This window comes from Ranitomeya variabilis, chromosome 4, assembly GCF_051348905.1.
Source record: "Ranitomeya variabilis isolate aRanVar5 chromosome 4, aRanVar5.hap1, whole genome shotgun sequence".
NCBI classification, from domain to species: domain Eukaryota; kingdom Metazoa; phylum Chordata; class Amphibia; order Anura; family Dendrobatidae; genus Ranitomeya; species Ranitomeya variabilis.
In genome coordinates this window covers 332,867,210-332,887,555 of record NC_135235.1, presented here as the reverse complement: position 1 = coordinate 332,887,555, position 20,346 = coordinate 332,867,210, and the positions used below count along the sequence as shown (strand labels likewise).

Sequence of the window (20,346 nt, the reverse complement as noted above, 5' to 3'; positions counted from 1 at the left end):
TTGAACTGTGATTTCTGTTATGCTGTAATGTCTATTGTCTGTACAAGTCCCCTCTATAAGTTGTAAAGCGCTGCGGAATATGTCAGCACTATAGAAATAAAATTATTATTATATGCTTCTATCATTGTGGGAACATAACAGATATTGCTCCTGGTGGCCATTGCCTCCCCTTACTCTCAGGGTAGAATTTCCTCTATGCCACCTGCGATATTCGTCCTGATGTGTCACACTGATCCATGCAAACTGCTCGCTCATACATGGAAGCAGCAGCAGGAGAGGCAGTACACGATGTGCTGTCAGCGTAGGGAGACTGTATGTCTGCACTACTGCACCCGCCAGCTGCTGATAAAAGCTCTACAGTAACACAATGGGTGTTGCTTACCTGCTGATTCTCCTGCTGTTCTAGCCCAACCTCTCTGCGACTACAGCAGCGATGTCCTGTCTACATGACCACTGCTGCCAATCACTGGGCCCAGTGGCTGAGAACTGCAGGCAGGCAGCATTTCAGTGACAGGTGTTTTACTGTTGACTAATGCTTACGGTATTTATTGGATAACCCTTTTAATGCACCTTATTGCTCAAATAAAATGCATTTGTTTCCTCCCTGGTTCATGTGAGCAGTCAGCAGCCACTAGTGATCGATGGTATGAGGGGAGATATGTGGTGGTCCAGGGCAGTGTCGGAGCAGTCAGCAGCCACTAGTGATCTATGGTATGAGGGGAGATATGTGGTGGCCCAGGGCAGTGCCAAAGCAGTCAGCAGCCACTAGTGATCTATGGTATGAGGGGAGATATGTGGTGGCCCAGGGCAGTGCCGGAGCAGTCAGCAGCCACTAGTGATCTATGGTATGAGGGGAGATATGTGGTGGTCCAGGGCAGTGTCGGAGCAGTCAGTGGCCACTAGTGATCGATGCTATGAGGGGAGATATGTGGTGGCCCAGGGCAGTGTCGGAGCAGTCAGCAGCCACTAGTGATCTATGGTATGAGGGGAGATATGTGGTGGCCCAGGGCAGTGTCAGAGCAGTCAGTGGCCACTAGTGATCGATGCTATGAGGGGAGATATGTGGTGGCCCAGGGCAGTGCCGGAGCAGTCAGCAGCCACTAGTGATCGAGGGTATGAGGGGAGCTATGTGATGATCCAGGGCAGTGCCGGAGCAGTCAGCAGCCACTAATGATCGAGGGTATGAGGGGAGATATGTGGTGGCCCAGGGCAGTGTCGGAGCAGTCAGCGGCCACTAGTGATTGATGCTATGAGGGGAGATATGTGGTGGCCCAGGGCAGTGTCGGAGCAGTCAGCGGCCACTAGTGATCGATGCTATGATGGGAGATATGTGGTGGCCCAGGGCAGTGTCGGAGCAGTCAGCGGCCACTAGTGATTGATGCTATGAGGGGAGATGTGTGGTGGTCCAGGGCAGTGTCGGAGCAGTCAGCGGCCACTAGTGATCGATGCTATGATGGGAGATATGTGGTGGCCCAGGGCAGTGTCGGAGCAGTCAGCGGCCACTAGTGATTGATGCTATGAGGGGAGATATGTGGTGGCCCAAGGCAGTGTCGGAGCAGTCAGCGGCCACTAGTGATCGATGCTATGAGGGGAGATATGTGGTGGCCCAGGGCAGTGTCGGAGCAGTCAGCGGCCACTAGTGATCGATGCTATGAGGGGAGATATGTGGTGGCCCAGGGCAGTGTCGGAGCAGTCAGCGGCCACTAGTGATTGATGCTATGAGGGGAGATGTGTGGTGGCCCAGGGCAGTGTCGGAGCAGTCAGTGGCCACTAGTGATTGATGCTATGAGGGGAGATATGTGGTGGCCCAGGGCAGTGTCAGGGATTCAGGATGGTCTGAGTCCTGGAAGTCATTTGTTGGGAGTTGGATAACCCTAGTGATCTGCTGCGCTCAGCCTGGCAATGGTTACACAGGTGTCTGGTAGTGATGCGCTGCCGTGTAATGTAGGAGTGCAGAGCTGTTCAGGTCTCGCTGAGTGGAGCCTCGTGTACTCTCACACCAGGGAAACCTGCAGGAAATAAACTGCTTATTTTTAGTTCTTTGGCTGAAACTGAAGACGGAAGATAACGTTTAGTGGCGATCTTCTCCTTCCCTGCGATAGCGGGTTTCTTACAAAGACTTAGTGTAGTCAGAGGAGACCTTCTCTTACTGCATGTGTAACCATGAGCACATATGGTGTTTGCATTGTGACTGATCTCTTTGCCCCGGGGTGCAGGTAATGGGCTTTTTGCTGCATTCACACTTTTGTGTTAAAAAAATAAATTCCTTTAGCCTGTGTGAGAAGTGATAGATAGTAGCAGCCGAGGTGCAGACACTTTTTATGGAGCTGCTGCGTCGTGTGGTTCATCCAGATGTTCTGATCCAACGTGTGCTTGGTTGTCCACACGCCGGCTGGTATTAATCTTATGGCTATGGATGCATGGAACTTGCAGATACATAGAGAATAAATAAAGAGGCGCAGTCATGGGGCAATGAAGGTGAATCCCAGATGTATCTTTCTGATCTGTTAATTCATAATAATTTTCTGCAGTAAATGGGTGACATTATCTCCTATAGATTGTGTGTGCCAGTGTTGGGCCACTTGCTCGACCACTTTCATTGAAAAACACAGACTTCCCTCGGTCTGCGCAGGTCATAGACCCCGGGAATGTAACCGAGGCCCAGTGTACGTCAGTAGAGCCGTCTGGACAAGGTCTCACCACATAATGTCCTGGACAACAATGAAAGCATTGTTAGAGAATAACCGTTTCATAAATCAATAATGCACATGAAAATATGCAACTTTGTAATATCTCTGATCACAGAAATGTGCTTCTTTCTCCACCAGGACAGAGCGTTTGCTTTCAATTCATGGGTAAAATCTGTATCCAGTGAAGATGGATATTTACCCATTACTGAGATGGGAGATGGCAGTTGGTGCTTATAAGATTCTATGGGGAAGAGGAGCTAGAGGGAAACACACTATGGCTGTGTTCACACGTTGCGTTTTTGCTGTTGTTTTTTTTATGCAAACTTTAAGCTGCGGTTTACAGTACCACCTAAAAGGCTATGAGATTTCAGAAATCTGATGAACACACATTGGTTTTATTTTCCTGACAAAAGTGACACGCTGCAGTTTTCCAAATCATTCAGCGTTTTTTCTGCTTATTTGCAGCATTTTTTTCACTCATGGGAAACAATGGGTATGTTCAAAAACAGCAAAAAAAAACAGCCATCATTTTTTTGCTGCGTTTTTGGTGCAAAAACCTTAAGGAACTGCATCCTGATTTTAATATTTTTTTGGAGTACAATACTTTATCTGCATGCGCAAGAGATAACAAAAACGCCGTAAAATAAAGCAGCAAAACCGGTTTGGTGTTTTTGGGGTTTCATTTTGTAGCAGCTTGGAGCAGGATTTGCCTGGACAAAATAAAAAACGCAACATGTGAACATTTCTGCTGCCAGCTCTCCAAAGCACAGTTTGTTCTCCATAAAACATTATGAGCACCAACTGTCCTCTCCAATCTCAGGATAAATCTGTCATCACTGAATACATATTTTACCCATGAATTGAAAGCAAAAAATCCTTCCTAGTGGAGAAAGAAGCAGATTGTTCTGAACACATATACTACACAGTTCCTAATTTTCATTTGTACTGTTGACTAATGAGAGGAATTAAAACAACGGTTAAGGCCGGGTACCCGCGATCTGGAACTAGCAATGCTATGGACGCACAGTATGTCCGCTGCGCCCAAAGCACTGCCGTCTATTGAACGCAGGTGAATCCTCTGTGATCACTGAACCGTGCGGGTTCACCACATCCAAATTGCGGACAATAGCGTCACCACAAGATAAATTGACATGCTGCGGTCTGGAGAGATGCGCCACATGTCAGTCTCGGTGGGTGAGTAGACATGTTGTTTCTAGAAATTCCATCCACCATGCTGTAGGAAGGAGCCGATGGGACTGAAAGCAGTGACAATAAACCGTCAGACTATATCCAAATGTGGATGTCATTCTCCCAGTAAGCGCAGAAACTTCCATATTCCTGGCAAACTCCTTTCTAATAGTATTTGTACACAGATACAGCGATTGCTTCACATTAGCAAGATGTGGGGGGAGAAGCGACATTCGGGCCCAGATTCATCAATTACTTTTCTGGCAGAAAACTCTGACTTGTGGCAAAATTTGAGGTTGTACAAAATTTTTGCCCCTTGCGGTGTTTTTGCACCAGTCCAACCAGAGATGGCGCCACCAGTTATAATTTGTGGCAGTATTCCAGACTTGGATGCCCGCTCCTGGCTGGACGGTCGTATCTGAAAAAAAGAAATCGATCGGGCACCACTAAAGTGTAGCTTATAATAAGACGGGTGCTACTAATGCGCCAAAACCATACATGTACAAAGAAAAAGAGAAAAAAGCAGCGCAATTTAAGTGCACACACAGCCTTTGTATTTAGTGTAATCAATGCTTTATTGAGACGAAGAAAGTGCTGATGGGCATAAAAACATTTAAAAAGCATGTAAAACATACCCAAACATGCATGGTCAATATCCCCTTTATGTGAAGATATGAGTTAGCAGGCTCACCAAAGGAAAATAATCCAAAGGACTTTCCCAGTGAGTTTCCCACATGGTTAAATGTAAGAACAATGATACTCACTGGGAGTGGTTGAGCCCGCTGGCTCCCAACGCGTGTCGCTACTCTTGGTACTCAGGGGTACTCAGGGGAAGTGAGAATCAGTTGGTCACGTCGGGTATATATAGCGTAAGTGCACTTACTATGAAGCCCATGATCGCCGGCACCTGTGTCCGGCAATCATTGAGCCATGGAACAGTCCGTCAGGGTGAGTCAGGAAGATCAAATGGGCGGCAGCTCCACTCCAGTGCCAGAGTTTGTAATATATCAAGATATGTTCCAGAGGTGTCTGTATTTCCTACCGGGAGAGACTATTGCCCATGCGCTGGCCTGGCCTCCACATCACTCACATGCAGAGGACCCTCCCTAGTTACCTGGATTCACCAATCATTCAGGCCCTAATGTTGAGCCTTGCTGGGTGTGACAGGCACCGGTCTTCGCCTGCGCTGGAACTAATTCCCCACGTCACCACTTAGTGCACGCCCTTCTCACAATAGAAGCGCATGCTCAATACCGGAATACCCACTACCCTGGATACGGTACAAACCGTGCTGGGAAAGAACAGGCAACGCATGCACAGGGCAATAGAACATCTACTAGCGCTACGAAACTAATACGTCCGCCGCTAGGGCGGAGCTGCGGCGCCCGGTGGCGGCTGCGACCCAGCAGCATCCAAGTGGCACAGCCACCCCAGGGGGTCAAGAGTGGACACTCAATAACTACCAATTTCACATATCGATACCACTCAAATACCTCTACAGAATATATCAGCACTATACATAATAAGTGGGTTCCATTTTTGCCATCCCAGTTGCATATTATGTTGAACAACTGCTGCAGTAGGGCAGTATGTGTACAATGGTAAGTATTTCCAACGCTGGGAAATCAAATATGCGACGAGGATCACAACAAACGCCCACAATGCTTCACATTGGCCCAGCGGTAGCCAGAGTTACTTACCTAATCTCCACTATGGACGTTGGGTCTGTGTTGTTCATACACACCACCCAGTCACCACAAAAGACATAGTGACCCTGATTTGAAATTCACATGTCTGATATATTTTTAAGGCAAAAGAAAGCCCGTATATAGTAGATCCTCATTGAGGCCTCCCAGTGAAACAGATCCTAACAAATATATCCAACGGGCCTCTAATCTAAGCAATTCTCCCTGTCGGTCTGTTTTTCAGAGATTGTTCGGAACCTTTTGCAAGCCCAGCACCCGTAAACCATGGGTGCTACTGGAATGTACCTGTAAAAAAAAATGCATAGCAACAGTTGAAATGTTTTTGCCCTTAGACAAATCCTGCTTGGCCCACTTAATGTTTGAGATGTTGCTGACCTCGTCTGCGTAACTCCTGCGAGGTCTGCCCCACATATACCTTAGGACAAGAACATACAATGGCATAAACTAAATTCATTGTCCTACAATTCATATAGTCCGAGAGTGTGTGGAACGCTGCATCCCCTGGGTTGGTGAAAGAGGAAACCTTGCTCACATACGGGCAAATGTTGCAGTCACCACAAGGGTACATGCCCGTTAGGGTGAGACCTCTACCCACTCTTGTAGTTGGCCTGACAAAATGGCTCCTGGATAGGGAGTCCCGTAAATTTGGCGCTCGTCTTGTCAGTAAAGGGTTCACAGGTAAGAGATCTGATACTTTTGGATCAGTCTTAAGAATGTCCCAATGCTGTTTGAATAAATCTGAGACTAGGTTCCAATGATTGTGATATGTCGTGATGAATCTTAAGCTACCATCTGGATGCTTGTTTGTAGGTTGTAGCAGATTCTCCCTCGGGATCGAGTTGGTGTGTTGGAGGGCATTTGAGACTATAGATCTAGGGTATCCTCTTGCATGTAAACGTTTTGAGAGAGATTTAGCCTGGGAGCAAAAATCACTTGACCGGGTGCAATTTCGTCGGATTCTGTAAAATTGTCCGACCGGTAAATTTCTCTTCAAATGGTATGGATGGAAGCTCTTGAAATCTAGTAGTCCATTGGCAGCCGTTCTTTTGCGGAAAAGGTCTGTGTATATGGTATCATCTTGGCGAGTGAGTCTGAGGTCCAAGAATTCCAATGTGTACAAGGACATTTGGTAGGTTAAATGGATATTCAATGAGTTATTATTCAACATTGTAGGAATTCCTCGCATCCCTCCTTTGAGCCTGTCCAAATAAAGAAAACATCGTCTATAAAACGAAACCAATACAAAACATGCTCTCTAAAGGCCCGCGATGGGTACACGCTGGTGTCCTCCCACCAACCCATGAATATGTTGGCAAATAAAGGAGCACAGCGGGCACCCATCGCGGTACCAGATATCTGCCAGTAGAAAGAAAAATCAAAAACAAAATAATTGTGTTAGTACAAATTTTAGAAGGCTCAAAAGGAGGAACAGTGAGGAAGATCCCCCGACTGTTTTTGTCTCAGGAAAAATTCTACCGCTCTTAAACCGTCGTCATGTGCTATGCTGGTATACAATGATGTGACATCAACTGTCACCAGTAAAGCCTGTTCGGGTAACTGGATGCCCCCCAATTTTTCAATCAGTTGTGTGGAGTCCCTTATATAGGATGACAAGTCCTGTACCATTGGTTGTAGATAGTCTATATAGACACAGGCTCTCTCGCCTAAAGGTACCTTCACACTAAGCGACTTTGCAGCGAGAACGACGACGATCCGTGACGTTGCAGCGTCCTGGATAGCGATCTCGTTGTGTTTGACACGCAGCAGCGATCTGGATCCCGCTGTGATATCGCTGGTCGGAGCTAGAAGTCCAGAACTTTATTTCTTCGCTTGATCACCCGCTGTCATCGCTGTATCGGCGTGTGTGACACCGATACAGCGATGTGTTCACTTGTAACCAGGGTAAACATCGGGTTACTAAGTGCAGGGCCGCGCTTAGTAACCCGATATTTACCCTGGTTACCATTGTAAAAGTAAAAAAAACCAGTACATACTCGCCTTCTGATGTCTGTCACGTCCCCCGGCATCCACAGGGTTACGCGCTGCTGCTCAGAGCTTCCTGCACTGAATGTGTCAGCGCCGGCAGTAAAGCAGAGCACAGCGGTGACGTCACCGCTGTGCTCTGCTACTGCCGGCGCTGACACATTCAGTGCAGGAAGCTCTGAGCAGCAGCGCGTAACCCTGTGGATGCCGGGGGACGTGACAGACATCAGAAGGTGAGTATGTAGTTTTTTGTTTTTTTTTACTTTTACAATGGTAACCAGGGTAAATATCGGGTTACTAAGCGCAGCCCTGCACTTAGTAACCCGATGTTTACCCTGGTTACCCGGGTGCTGCAGGGGGACTTCGGCATCGTTGAAACTGTCTTCAACGATGCCGAAGTCGTTCCCCTGATCGTTGGTCGCTGGAGAGAGCTGTCTGTGTGACAGCTCCCCAGCGACCTAAACAGCGACGCTGCAGCAATCGGCTCGTTGTCTATATCGCTGCAGCGTCGCTGAGTGTGACGGTACCTTAAGTCCCCAATGCCCGATACAGTGGGCCTACCCGGGGGGCAGATAAGGTCCTTGTGCACTTTTGGTACGAGGTAAAAGGTGGGGACCACTGGTTTTTTAACAAAAATGTAGTCCCTGGCTGGAGGGCTGTATCTGGCGCAGACCACTCTAGTTGTAAGTTGGCTCTTAATAAATTTAGCGCATTTTACTCCAGTGCCCATTTCGTGACGACCAGCAGACAAAATAAGGAATCGGGACCATAGTGATCATTACACAATCGTTTACTAAAAAACAAACTCTTTAAAGTCCGATGTGGAAAGAGCGCGTTGCCGATACACGGTCTATTCTGCCTCCTCAGTGTGGCTGCTCCTGACGCTCAGGTCTCCAGCTGTTCTGGTCTGTGAGGTGCTTGTCTGTCAGTCATGTGCAGCTGTCACTGTGAGGTGGCTTCGGCCTGTGAGAGCCTCTATAGTAACGGAAACCTCCGACAGCTTCCACTGGAGACAGTGACTCAGCCCGAGCCTGTGACACCTCCTTCTCCAGGCATCTCAGTGTGATGTTGGGAGCTGGCAAGAAACTTTCAGGGGGACAAGTGGTCCGATGATCTGGAGGCTATCGCATGTAGGAGAATAGATCACAACTCAAGAATGTCCGCTTCTGCTTGGACTTAAAGCGCTGAAGGTGCCATGTGTCTGTTCTGGACGTCCATGTCTGGATATAGATGTTTGTCCAGATGGTGTCCGACAAGTTCTGTAAGGTCCTAGCAAGTAATGCAGAAAAAGACCTGACCCACCATTGGATGCAGCTCTGTAGACACTCTAAGATTTCTATTACTTTCTACAGCAAAAAATGTAAAGTTTCTGAGCATAGATGAACATTAAGGCTATGTGCACACGCTGCGGACTGGTGTGCGGATTTTTCCGCACTGATTTTGATAAATCCGCAGGGCAAAAACACTGCATTTTCCTTGCGGATTTATCGCGGATTTACCGCGGTTTTTGTGCGGATTCTACTGTGGTTTTACACCTGCGTTTTTTTAATATTCCGCAAAAAGAATTGACATGCTGCGGAAAATAAACCGCAGCGTTTCCGCGCAGTTTTTTCCGCAGCATGTGCACAGCGGTTTTTATTTTCCATAGGTTAACATGGTACTGTACACCGCATGGAAAACTGCTGCGAATCCGCAGCGTCAAAAACGCCGCGGATCAGCAGTAAAAACGGCAACGTGTGCACACACCCTAAGGCTATTTGCCCACATTCAGGAAAGTTTGCGAGTTTTCCTGAGCAAATCCGGACTACTTTCGCAGGAAATCCACACACGTATTTTTCCGCATTTCTTGCGTTTTTTGCGCATTTATTGTCCTTTTTTTTTTTTTTTTTTTTTTTTTTGAGGATTTTTCGTAGATTTTTCAAGAGCTTCCCAATGCAAATATAGTGTTTTTTTATTGCGGAAAAAAACGCAACATGTGCACAAAAATTGCGGAATGCATTAAAAATGATAGGATGCTTAATGTAAGCGTTATTTAAGCGGAAAACCGCCGAAAAAAACGTGGAAAAAACACGAAAAATCCGTAACGTGTGCACATAGCCTAAACCTGCCTTTACATAGGAAGCTAAAACCACAGGATGAATCCCCCAGAGTGCGGGAGAGAGAGGGGTTGGATATAACGCTACAAAGAGGTCAAACAAAAATGAGGGTATTTTTTAACTTAAAGGATTTTATCAAACAGATTCAGATTTAATTGTTTTATTTGGTCGCTTATGAATGAATCGTTATAGCCCACCTATGCAGAATGGTTTCAGAAGAGGAAATCTGCTATTGTCTGTATTATGGATCTGTTCAATCAGCGGAATCCCAAGATTTTTCAAAGTCTGTTGTGAAACACTCAATTTCATATGATCATTATGCAGTTCTATCTAGCTGAGCCAGATATTGGAAGGGGTCCATAGCTGGGCCGGATATTGGAGGGGGGGACTATAGCTGGGCCAGATATTGGAAGGGGGCCATAGAGGGGCCAGATAATTGGAGGGCGGACTATAGCTGGGCCAGATGGGGGGACTTTAGCTGGGCCAGATATTAGAAGGGGGCCATAGCTGGGCCGGATATTGGAGGGGGGGGACTATAGCTGGGCCAGATATTGGAAGGGGGCCATTGCGGGGCCAGATAATTGGAGGGCGGACTATAGCTGGGCCAGATATTAGAAGGGGGCCATAGCTGGGCCAGATATTTGGAGGGGGGGACTATAGCTGGGCCAGATATTTGGAGGGGGGGACTATAGCTGGGCCAGATAATTGGAGGGGGGATTATAGCTGGGCCAGATAATTGGAGGGGGGGACTATAGCTGGGCCAGATAATTGGAGGGGGGGACTATAGCTGGGCCAGATAATTGGAGGGGGGGACTATAGCTGGGCCAGATAATTGGAGGGGGGGACTATAGCTGGGCCAGATAATTGTAGGGGGGGGGACTATAGCTGGGCCAGATAATTGTAGGGGGGGACTATAGCTGGGCCAGATAATTGGAGGGGGGGACTATAGCTGGGGCCAGATAATTGGAGGGGGGGAGACTATAGCTGGGCCAGATAATTGGAGGGGGGGACTATAGCTGGGCCAGATAATTGTAGGGGGGGGGACTATAGCTGGGCCAGATAATTGTAGGGGGGGACTATAGCTGGGCCAGATAATTGGAGGGGGGGACTATAGCTGGGGCCAGATAATTGGAGGGGGGGAGACTATAGCTGGGCCAGATAATTGGAGGGGGGGGGGCTATAACTGGGCCAGATAATTGAAGGGGGGATTATAGCTGGGCCAGATAATTGGAGGGGGGATTATAGCTGGGCCAGATAATTGGAGGGGGATTATAGCTGGGCCGTATAATTGGAGGGGGGGCACAGCTGGGCCGTATAATTGGAGGGGGGCACAGCTGGGCCGTATAATTGGAGGGGGGCACAGCTGGGCCGGATAATTGGAGGGGGTGGGGCAATAGCTGGGCCGGATAATTGGAGGGGGTGGGGCATAGCTGGGCCGGATAATTGGAGGGGGTGGGGCAATAGCTGGGCCGGATAATTGGAAGGGGGCACAGCTGGGCCGTATAATTGGAGGGGGGATTATAGCTGGGCCGTATAATTGGAGGGGGCACAGCTGGGCCGGATAATTGGAGGGGGTGGGGCAATAGCTGGGCCGGATAATTGGAGGGGGGCATTACTGGATAGAACAGCTTAAAATTAGATTTGATTTTTTTCAAGGTAAATTTCTCCCAGGTCTTAATATGCAAATTACCTCGTCAGAGCGGAAGAGGACTAGAACGCCATAGTGCCACCTATTGGAAGAAGCAATCCTACAAGTCACTATCGACTCTTCAACGAGCCTTGCAATATGACTTGGGATAAAAGCCAAATCAGAATCTCAATTTGCAGACACAATGTGTTTCCGGGTGTTGCCCCTCGTCAGTGCAGAGTGCGAGATCTGATTTGGTTCTGGACTGAGGTCTATGGAGTAATGTTTTTGCCTTATGGAGAGTGACATACCGACTCTGGCATGCCAAGGTATGGAGCCTTATTCACCATGCAATGCTCCTCTGATAAATTTAATATGCAAATTGCCTCTTCAGAGAGGAACAGAACTTGATCTCTTTAGCGCCAGGTTTTTGGAAGCAGCGATACTACTTACAAGTCACTATCTACTCTTTAACATGTCTTGCAATATCACTTTACCTTACTTTAAAAATATAGCTTTCGAAACCCAGAGATCTCTCCACCTTGTTTCACTAAGAAAAACAAAAATGTGTCAGGCCTGGACAAATCCCGGATGCAAAATAGGACTAAAAATTGTCAGCTGAATTTCAACTATTTGTGTTTTCTATCGATATCCAGGCAACAGGAATGTCTACAGGTAAGGTTCCTAAAAATAAAATTGGCTCTTGACATGATCTGCTGAAAATTATCCATTATTTCAATCAAATTTATGTTGTTGTTTGTATCTTTTTACTTTTTCGAATAAAAAATCCAAAATATAACAAAATGGTGATAATTTTTAGACTTGTACTTCCTGTCCTTCCAGGAAGAGTTTACAGGCATTGTCTTATCAGCTGAGGCCTCCCCTCCCTTCACAATGACCTATAAACGCACTCATTAGATATGATCGGGATTTGATTGTGTACATGTGTTGTTTCCTGAATCTGTATATGTGTTGTTTCCTGAATCGGCAGGAAGTATGAGTCTAAAAAACGCAGTTTGCACACTGGCCACAGACGTGTGATATCTTTATTTTTAAAACAAGTGAAAGTGATTTGTTAAAAAAAAATGACGGTTAACACAAAAAGCATGATTTAAACACATACTTTTTTGACGATTGCTTCCCTGTAAAGGGCTTGTCCGAGAGTAACAATCAGTTCGCGTGAATGGTAGATGAATGGCAATACTCAACGGCGGTCACTACACAATGTACAGGTGCGGTGCCCACCGCATATGTACACGTGATGCTGGAGTAATTTCTGCTGATCTTCGGGGTGCCATGTGTCGATCTCCCACCGATGTCGTGTACATGACCATGGTTGGTCCCAAACATTTGAAGCAGCTTCAATAAGATTTGTGATCTGAAGGGGCTTAGTGTCCTATAAATATGGACATAGGCTGAACTGAAGAAAGCCGTTGGTTAGGTCTATGGTCAATCTTACAAGATGCATATGAATTCCCTGATTTCCGTGGCATATATAAATCTACCATGCCTGTCCCCTCTATCGGACAGGCACCAGAGAATCGAGATGGTGGTTCGGATCTACTGAAAAATGCAATGTGTAGTTACTATGGCTCCATCCTAGCGGCGGCTCATCTCTCTATGAATAAAAGCATCTCGCCACGTCCAATGCTTATTTTTTCTCATCGCTATGTTGGAGTGAGGAGCACCCCAGAGAGTCAGGAGGCCTCTGTTATCTGCATTGCCCCTGGGCAGTGTGAGGAGCGATATGACGGTGTGTGATAGATGGATGAACGATTTGTTAGACGCGCCGTCATATTGTGGCTCCTGGAACGGTTCTTTTTCTAGGTATTTCGCCACCATAAATTATGTAGTGTTACATTGTCATTTTTTTTCCCTGCAGTCTATCAAAAACCTGTTGCTGCCTGTAAAGCAGAACACCTGCTCTTTTATGAACAGCACTCCTGTTCTTCTCTGCAGCTCTCACTTTAATTGGGGTTGGCTGTCAGTCGGTGTGGGGGGTTCAGTTCCAGCCTCCACTCTCTATACTCAGAACCCCCCCTGTCTATCGGTACCATGCAGACGTGCGTACACCCTCTCTATCCGTACCATGCAGACATGCGTAGACCCCCTCTCTATCAGTACCATGCAGACGTGCATACACCTCCTCTCTATCGGTACCATGCAGACGTGCATAGACCCCCTCTATCGGTACCATGCAGACGTGCATAGACCCCCTCTATCGGTACCATGCAGACGTGCATAGACCCCCTCTATCGGTACCATGCAGACATGCATAGACCCCCCTCTCTATTGGTACCATGCAGGCATTCATAGACCTCCCCTCTCTATCGGTACCATGCAGGCATTCATAGACCTCCCCTCTCTATCGGTACCATGCAGGCATTCATAGACCCCCCTCTCTATCGGTACCATGCAGGCATTCATAGACCCCCCTCTCTATCGGTACCATGCAGACATTCCTAGACCCCCCCTCTCTATCGGTACCATGCAGACATTCATAGACCCCCCTCTCTATCGGTACCATGCAGGCATTCATAGACCCCCCCTCTCTATCGGTACCATGCAGGCATTCATAGACCCCCCCTCTATATCGGTACCATGCAGGCATTCATAGACCCCCCTCTCTATCGGTACCATGCAGACATTCATAGACCCCCTCTGATATCATTTGCAGAGGATGTCTCCATGGAAAGTGAAGCTTCTGGTGTGATCAGTGATCATTACTGCACTGGGTTTCTTCTGTCTTCTCTCCGGCTTCCTATGCAGTCAGCCCTGGGGAAAGTACCTTATGATCGCCACTGGAGCCTGGGACTGATGTCACTGGTGATCTCTGTACAGCGCTACAGAATATGTTAGGCCTATATCATGAATGACAAATAAAACCATTAGTGATGAGTCTAATCAACGTATTATTTCCTCTTTTGTAGGTGGTCCGATTGTGCCAGAACCAAAGGCTTGCCCTGAAAAACAGCCCACCTTATATCTTGGACCTACTGCCGGATACATACCAGCACCTCCGCACCATTATGTCTCGCTATGAGGGAAAGATGGAGATTCTTGGAGAAAATGAGTACTTCAGAGTTTTCATGGAGAACCTTTTGAAGAAGACCAAGCAAACAATTAGTCTTTTTAAGGAAGGCAAAGAACGCATGTATGAGGAGAACTCTCAACCAAGGTTTGTGTGCCAAATACTTCTGGCAACGGGAAAAATGACATTCTGGGGTACCACTTTAACCCCTTAATGGCCTGTGATGTACATTCTGCTCAGTGGTCGCTGAGGGCTTTATGGAGCGGGCTCAGTAGCTGAACCCGCATTTTGCTAGGCATAAACCATAGCCGGTGTCTCCCTGCGACTGTAGTGGCTGGAGCGCTGAGTGCTCGATCTGTGCAATCAAGCCATCAGATGCCTCTATCAATCGCTGATGTTGGCATTTACATGGCGCAATTGCCAGTGCGCATGGCAGCCAGGGATCTTGCGCTGCCATCTTAGTCCACCTGTAAGACTCGTACAAGTACCGTATCTATGTCTATAAGCAAATGATCACAATATAAAAAGAAATAAGAATACACAAACTTAAATCACTGCATTCTCTCCCTAAAAAATAAAGTAAAAATGGACAAAAATATCAAATATGTTTTGTTTTCCTTTCTATCAAAAAATTATAATTTAAACCATGCGGTTAACCGCCAAAAAAACTTTGCAGCCACATTTCCCTAAAAATAAACAATAAAATGCAATGTACCCCAAATTGGTATCAAGCTACAACTTGGCATGCAAGAAACAAGTCCTCACGAACCTCTACACTGTGTTCCAAATTATTATGCAAATAATATTTCCTCATATTTTCTCTAAATTACCTATCTGAATGGCAGTCATTGTTATTTTCCAGTCATCTACTATTCTAGTATAATTGCAATATTTTGGAACAAACTGCCTATGAAAACAGTATCTTTAAAAAAAAAATAAACACTCAAAATGCATGTTCCAAATTATTATGCACAGCAGTTTTCAACCTTTTTTATTTTATTTTGAACAAAAAAATGGTCAATTGCGAAGTTAGAAGCATTATCAGCTTATTACAAAATGAAATCAGTTTTCAAGTGAAAACTTTATTCTAGGTGATGTTACATTTGCACATAGGACCCTTTGTTCGAAAGAAGCTTCTGAACTCTCTCGTCCATTGAATTTGTCAGTTTTTGGATGGTTTCTGCTCCAATTGTTTTGCATGTGGACAGAATACCCTCCCAGAGCTGTTACTTAGATGTGAACTGCCTCCCGCCATCATAGACACTCCTTTTGATGATGCTCCAGAGGTTCTCAATGGGGTTGAGGCCAGGGGAAGATGGTGGCCACACCATAAGTTTGTCCTCTTTTATGCCCATAGCAGCCAGAGATGCAGATGTGATTTTTGCAGCATGAGATGGTGCATTATTATGCATGAAAATGATCTTGCTGCGGAAAGCACGGTTCTTCCTCTTGAACCATGGCAGGAAGTGTTTTTAGAAACTCCATAGATTATGGAGTTCATCTTTACCCCTTCAGGGATCATAAAGGGGCCGACAATCTCTCTCCCCATGATTCCAGCCCAAAACATTACTCCACCTCCTCCTTGTTGGCGCCTTAGCCGTGTTTTCATGGGGTGTCCATCAACCAGCCATCCTCCACTCCATCCATCTGGACCATTGAGCGTTGCATGGCACTCATCGGTGAACAAAACAGTTTGGAAGTCAGTCTTCATGTATCGTTTGGCCCACTGGAGCCGTTTCTGCTTGTGTGCAGTGGATAGAGGTGGTCGACAGGATGGCTTACACACCTCTGAAGGACCCTGCATCTTGTTGTTCTGGGGACGATGGAGGCACCAGCAGCTTCAAAAACTGTCTGCTGCTATGACAAGGCATTTCTGCAGCTGCTCTTTTAACCTTATGCAATTGCCTGTTGGAAAGGGTCCTCAATTTTTCCACATGTGTGCTGGGAATCGGCTACATACTTCTTGATTGTGCAATGTTGATTGTAGTCATGCCTTGACCTAAATACTCCACAATTTGTCGCTTCTCAGCAGCCGACACATCCTTTTTCTTTCCCATTTTGGCCAAAAATGTAGGCTGCTTAATGTGGAACAGCCTTCTTAAGTAGTCTTGCTTTTATTTGGACACACCTGCCAAACTAATTTGCACAGGTATCTGCAATTGCTTTCAGTGATATAAAGAGCCCTGACACATCACCATCAATGAGTTTAAATGACAAACAAAAAAATTCTAACCTTATCACTCCTAAACTCTTTGTGCATAATAATTTGGAACACAGTGTATAGATGGAAAATTTAAAGAAACAATAAAGTATCCATAGCACACAGGGTCATTCTTGCATTTTTTTCTTAACTTCTCTCCAGCAATATAACAGCACAGATTTCCCAAGTCTTCACATGAGACACTCACATATGAACACATACAGACCCGATGCATCAGCACATTGCGACTATTGAGTACATGAACTCCAATATTACTGTAAACGTTAAATACATAAAGGTACTTTGTTAGCGGTTTTTGACCCGAGCGTGCTAAAGCCATACAACCACATCAAGGTGAACTTTTAATATGGATTCTGCCTAGCCACTATATGTCCTACCTCTGTATCAAACCAGCCTCATGTGAATGGGGAAAAGGAAGCCAGGCATAGCTCACAATTAAACCTTATGTGGGAATGATGAGTGGATAAGAGTACTGAACCCTGCAGGGGACCACATCGCCTCCTCTCTTTGGCACCAGTGCTAAATGAAGAGTAGACGTGACTTGGGGTAAGTGCTTGTATTTTGTATTCTTCCTGACATCTCTTCATCCACATAGATAAAGCCACTGCAGATCTGTTCAGGCTCATGCTGGCCAAATCTGATCCAAAAAAGTAGATAACTTATACATTTTCTCAGTTTCTTGTTTTTGAGTCCAATCATGCAATCATGGGTGGGAAAAGGCATCAAAATTTGCAGGGCTGTGGAGTCAGTAGGCCAAACCTCCGACTCCACCAAAATGGGCTCGGACTCCACGACTCCGACTCCACAGCCCTGAAAAATTGTAACACAAGAGAATTCCTACTGGATAGGTGATAACTTGCCTAGTTAGGAATGGCCCTTATGAAGAAGACTTCCTTCACTTGCCGCCTTTTTTTCTTCACTTATTAATTTGATGTATTTTACGGCTTCATTTTGGTGTTATTTTTTTCTTTGCAGTTTTTAGTTTATATAGAGACTTCTATGAGAAACTACCTTGTAAAAACGCCACTGCTCGGGCATGCTGCGTTCAGCGGGTTTCCACCTTGTCCATAATGACTTGTGTTTTTACAGTAAAATATTGAACCCGCAAACTACATTGTGCAGCATTGAGGTGTTTGCAGCAAGATTTGCGATCTGAAAGTAGGAAGTTTTGCATTGTGCAGTGGAAAAAGCAAGAGGAAGTGTGTGACCGCAGTCAGAGCGGTCTGTGACGCGGCCCTTGTGAAACTTGCTGGAGAAATGCTGCAGTCACTGCTCTGGCTATTAGACTGGTCCGAGTATGATTATGGCCACTCGGACCACGAACTCTGTGTATAAACTCATGGGATTCACGTGGTCTGTTTTTTGTTTTTTGATTTTTTTCCATAGATGTTAGTAGGAAACAACTCAAAAAGTTCTTGTTTGTTTTTCGGCTCGTTAGTTGCCTACAAGGATTTATTTAGTGCATTTTTATTACGGTTTTTGTTTATAGGCTATAGATGGAACATGTTGTTTGTGGCCTTTATAACTACATTTCCTTGGTAGATAAAATGACTGCATTATCAGAAAAGTTTAAAGGGCACGTGTCTGCACAAAATGGACTAGTCGTTTAAATCTGGCTGTTATGTTAAATTTGTTAAAACCTTTTTTTTGGTTTTTGTATAATGAAATTTCTATGTACAGTGAATAACACTATTCACAATTGTGATGTCTCTATTGCTGATGACGGCTTCATCTAGACTCCGAGGCCAGTGTGAATTTTTTTTTTTTTTTATTTATGATATGTTTTTGATAATACATTTAACATTAATGGGAAGCTGTCAGCAAGATTTCACACCCCAAGCTGTTTACATGTTCATGTAGTTCTTTAATACCTCCGTTACTGAGAAATCAGTGATTGAATTAATGTGCAAATGAGGCTGAAGTGCTACTTGTAGATCTGAAGTACGCCGCCACCTCCTTCACTGACAGCGCTTTTGCCTGAAGTCACACTGCCTAGAGGCGGTCAGTCACGCAGGAGAAGGTGGCGCTGGAAGGAAAATAGAGCTGGAGTGACAGAGGCTTCAGATCTTCAGCCTCATGTGCATGTCAGTTATAATGCTGATCTCTCGGTAACCGTAGAACGTACTGGCAATGTAAAGATATTACTGGACTTGTCTTTGAAAGACCTACATGCACATATAGTGTGTGGAGGTGAAAAATCCTGCTGGCAGATTCCCTTTTTAAAGCCTGATTTAAACACTGTTTTGACACTTTCCCTTTTAAACAAATTACATTTGGCCCTTTAACACTGTTCCAGGCTGAGCAACACTAGAAAATAAACGGTGTGACTTGTGACGGGCTGACTTCTGCTCCATCCCTGTAGATCGCTGCAGATGATTTTCTGTTCGTGCAGACCGGCATGAGAAGTAGACATTGTAGAAAGCCTTTGTATGGCTTTGTGAAAACATAGAAATTAAAAAATGAGACACTTCTGTCTCTTTCCAAACTAATGGTTTCCCATGGTAAAGACACTGCTGTGTTCCATATACTCTGCTCCCTGAAGAAAGGCATACTTTCTGTACCTACATCTAGATACTGTGTGCAAGTATTGTGTGTGTCCATACCCATTAGGGTGCTTTCACATTGCATTCAGTCACCCATTCGTTGGCCCTTTAGGGCCAAAAGACGGGATACGGGTGTAGGCACCATAGTACTGGTGTCAGGAGAGAGAAGGTGTGCTCTTATGTGCATCATTTTTGGGCGTACAAGCCTACTGGAGGTGGCTGCTCAGAGTACACTGCGTCTGGGTGTCTTTCTCCAGTAAGTATACACTCCTGAAAATAGATGTCTGTCAAGCGACTTCTCATTTGGGCCAACAGTTAAGTCTTTTGACCTCCCCGTTCACATAGATGCTTGGTTCCTCCATATGTACATGTGTTTTGCGTAGAGTAAGTCTAAGGCCTCTTTCACACTTGCATCGGTACGGGCCTGTCGCTATGCGTCGGTGCGATGTACCGACGCACGTTGTGAAATTTAGGCACAACGTGGGCAGCAGATGCAGGTTTTTCAACGCATCCGCTGCCCATTGTAAAGTCCCGGGGATGAGGGGGCGGAGTTCCGGCCGCCCGTGTGCGGTAGGAAATGGCGGACACGATGTACGAAAAAACGTTCCCTTGAACGTTTTTTCGTGACGGCGGTCCGCCAAAACACGACGCACCCAGTGCACGACGGACGCGACGTATGGCCATAATTTGCGATCCGTCAGCAATACAAGTCTGTGGGCAAAACAACGCATCCTGCGGGCACATTTGCAGGATCTGTTTTTTTCCCCAAAACGACGCATTGCGATGTACGTCACATGACGCAAGTGTGAAAGAGGCCTTACGGGTTGGTCATAGACATTCATCATGCCTGAATTTTTTTCTTCACCAACATATTGTTTTGGCACGGTCAGTAGGCCACTGCACCTTAGGTCAAGTTGACCTGTCCTGCTAAAATCGACGGGTTTGACATGGCATCAAAATCATAACTCAATGTTATTACAGAGATTCATATTTGTGAGAACCTCAAGTAATGTTCATTGTTTAAGGTAGGCTGGGGGACCTTCTAAAGTTTTTAGATGTTTGTCAGAATAACAGATGCCTACAGCAGACCTCCTCAGATGTCGTTACTAGCTTCTGCATCATGTAAGGCGTTTGACAGAGAGCACTACCTCATCCAGCCCATCATCCCGTCCCCGGCAAAACCTCTTTATAGGGTACCGTTGGGTTGCCCTTAACAATGGCTTCTGTGTATGCCATGTTTTTAAGCCAGTTAGATCCTACC

General features: G+C 45.9%; 1 protein-coding gene across 1 annotated transcript in view; it reads left to right on the top strand.

Moving 5' to 3' along the window:
- CBL (Cbl proto-oncogene) overlaps nucleotides 1-20,346 on the top strand; it is a 64,472-nt gene that overhangs the window by 13,501 nt on the left and 30,625 nt on the right. The window contains exon 2 of the mRNA XM_077250561.1: nucleotides 14,221-14,468. Within this exon, the coding sequence (XP_077106676.1) occupies nucleotides 14,221-14,468 (248 nt within the window). The remainder of the gene's footprint in view (nucleotides 1-14,220; nucleotides 14,469-20,346) is intronic.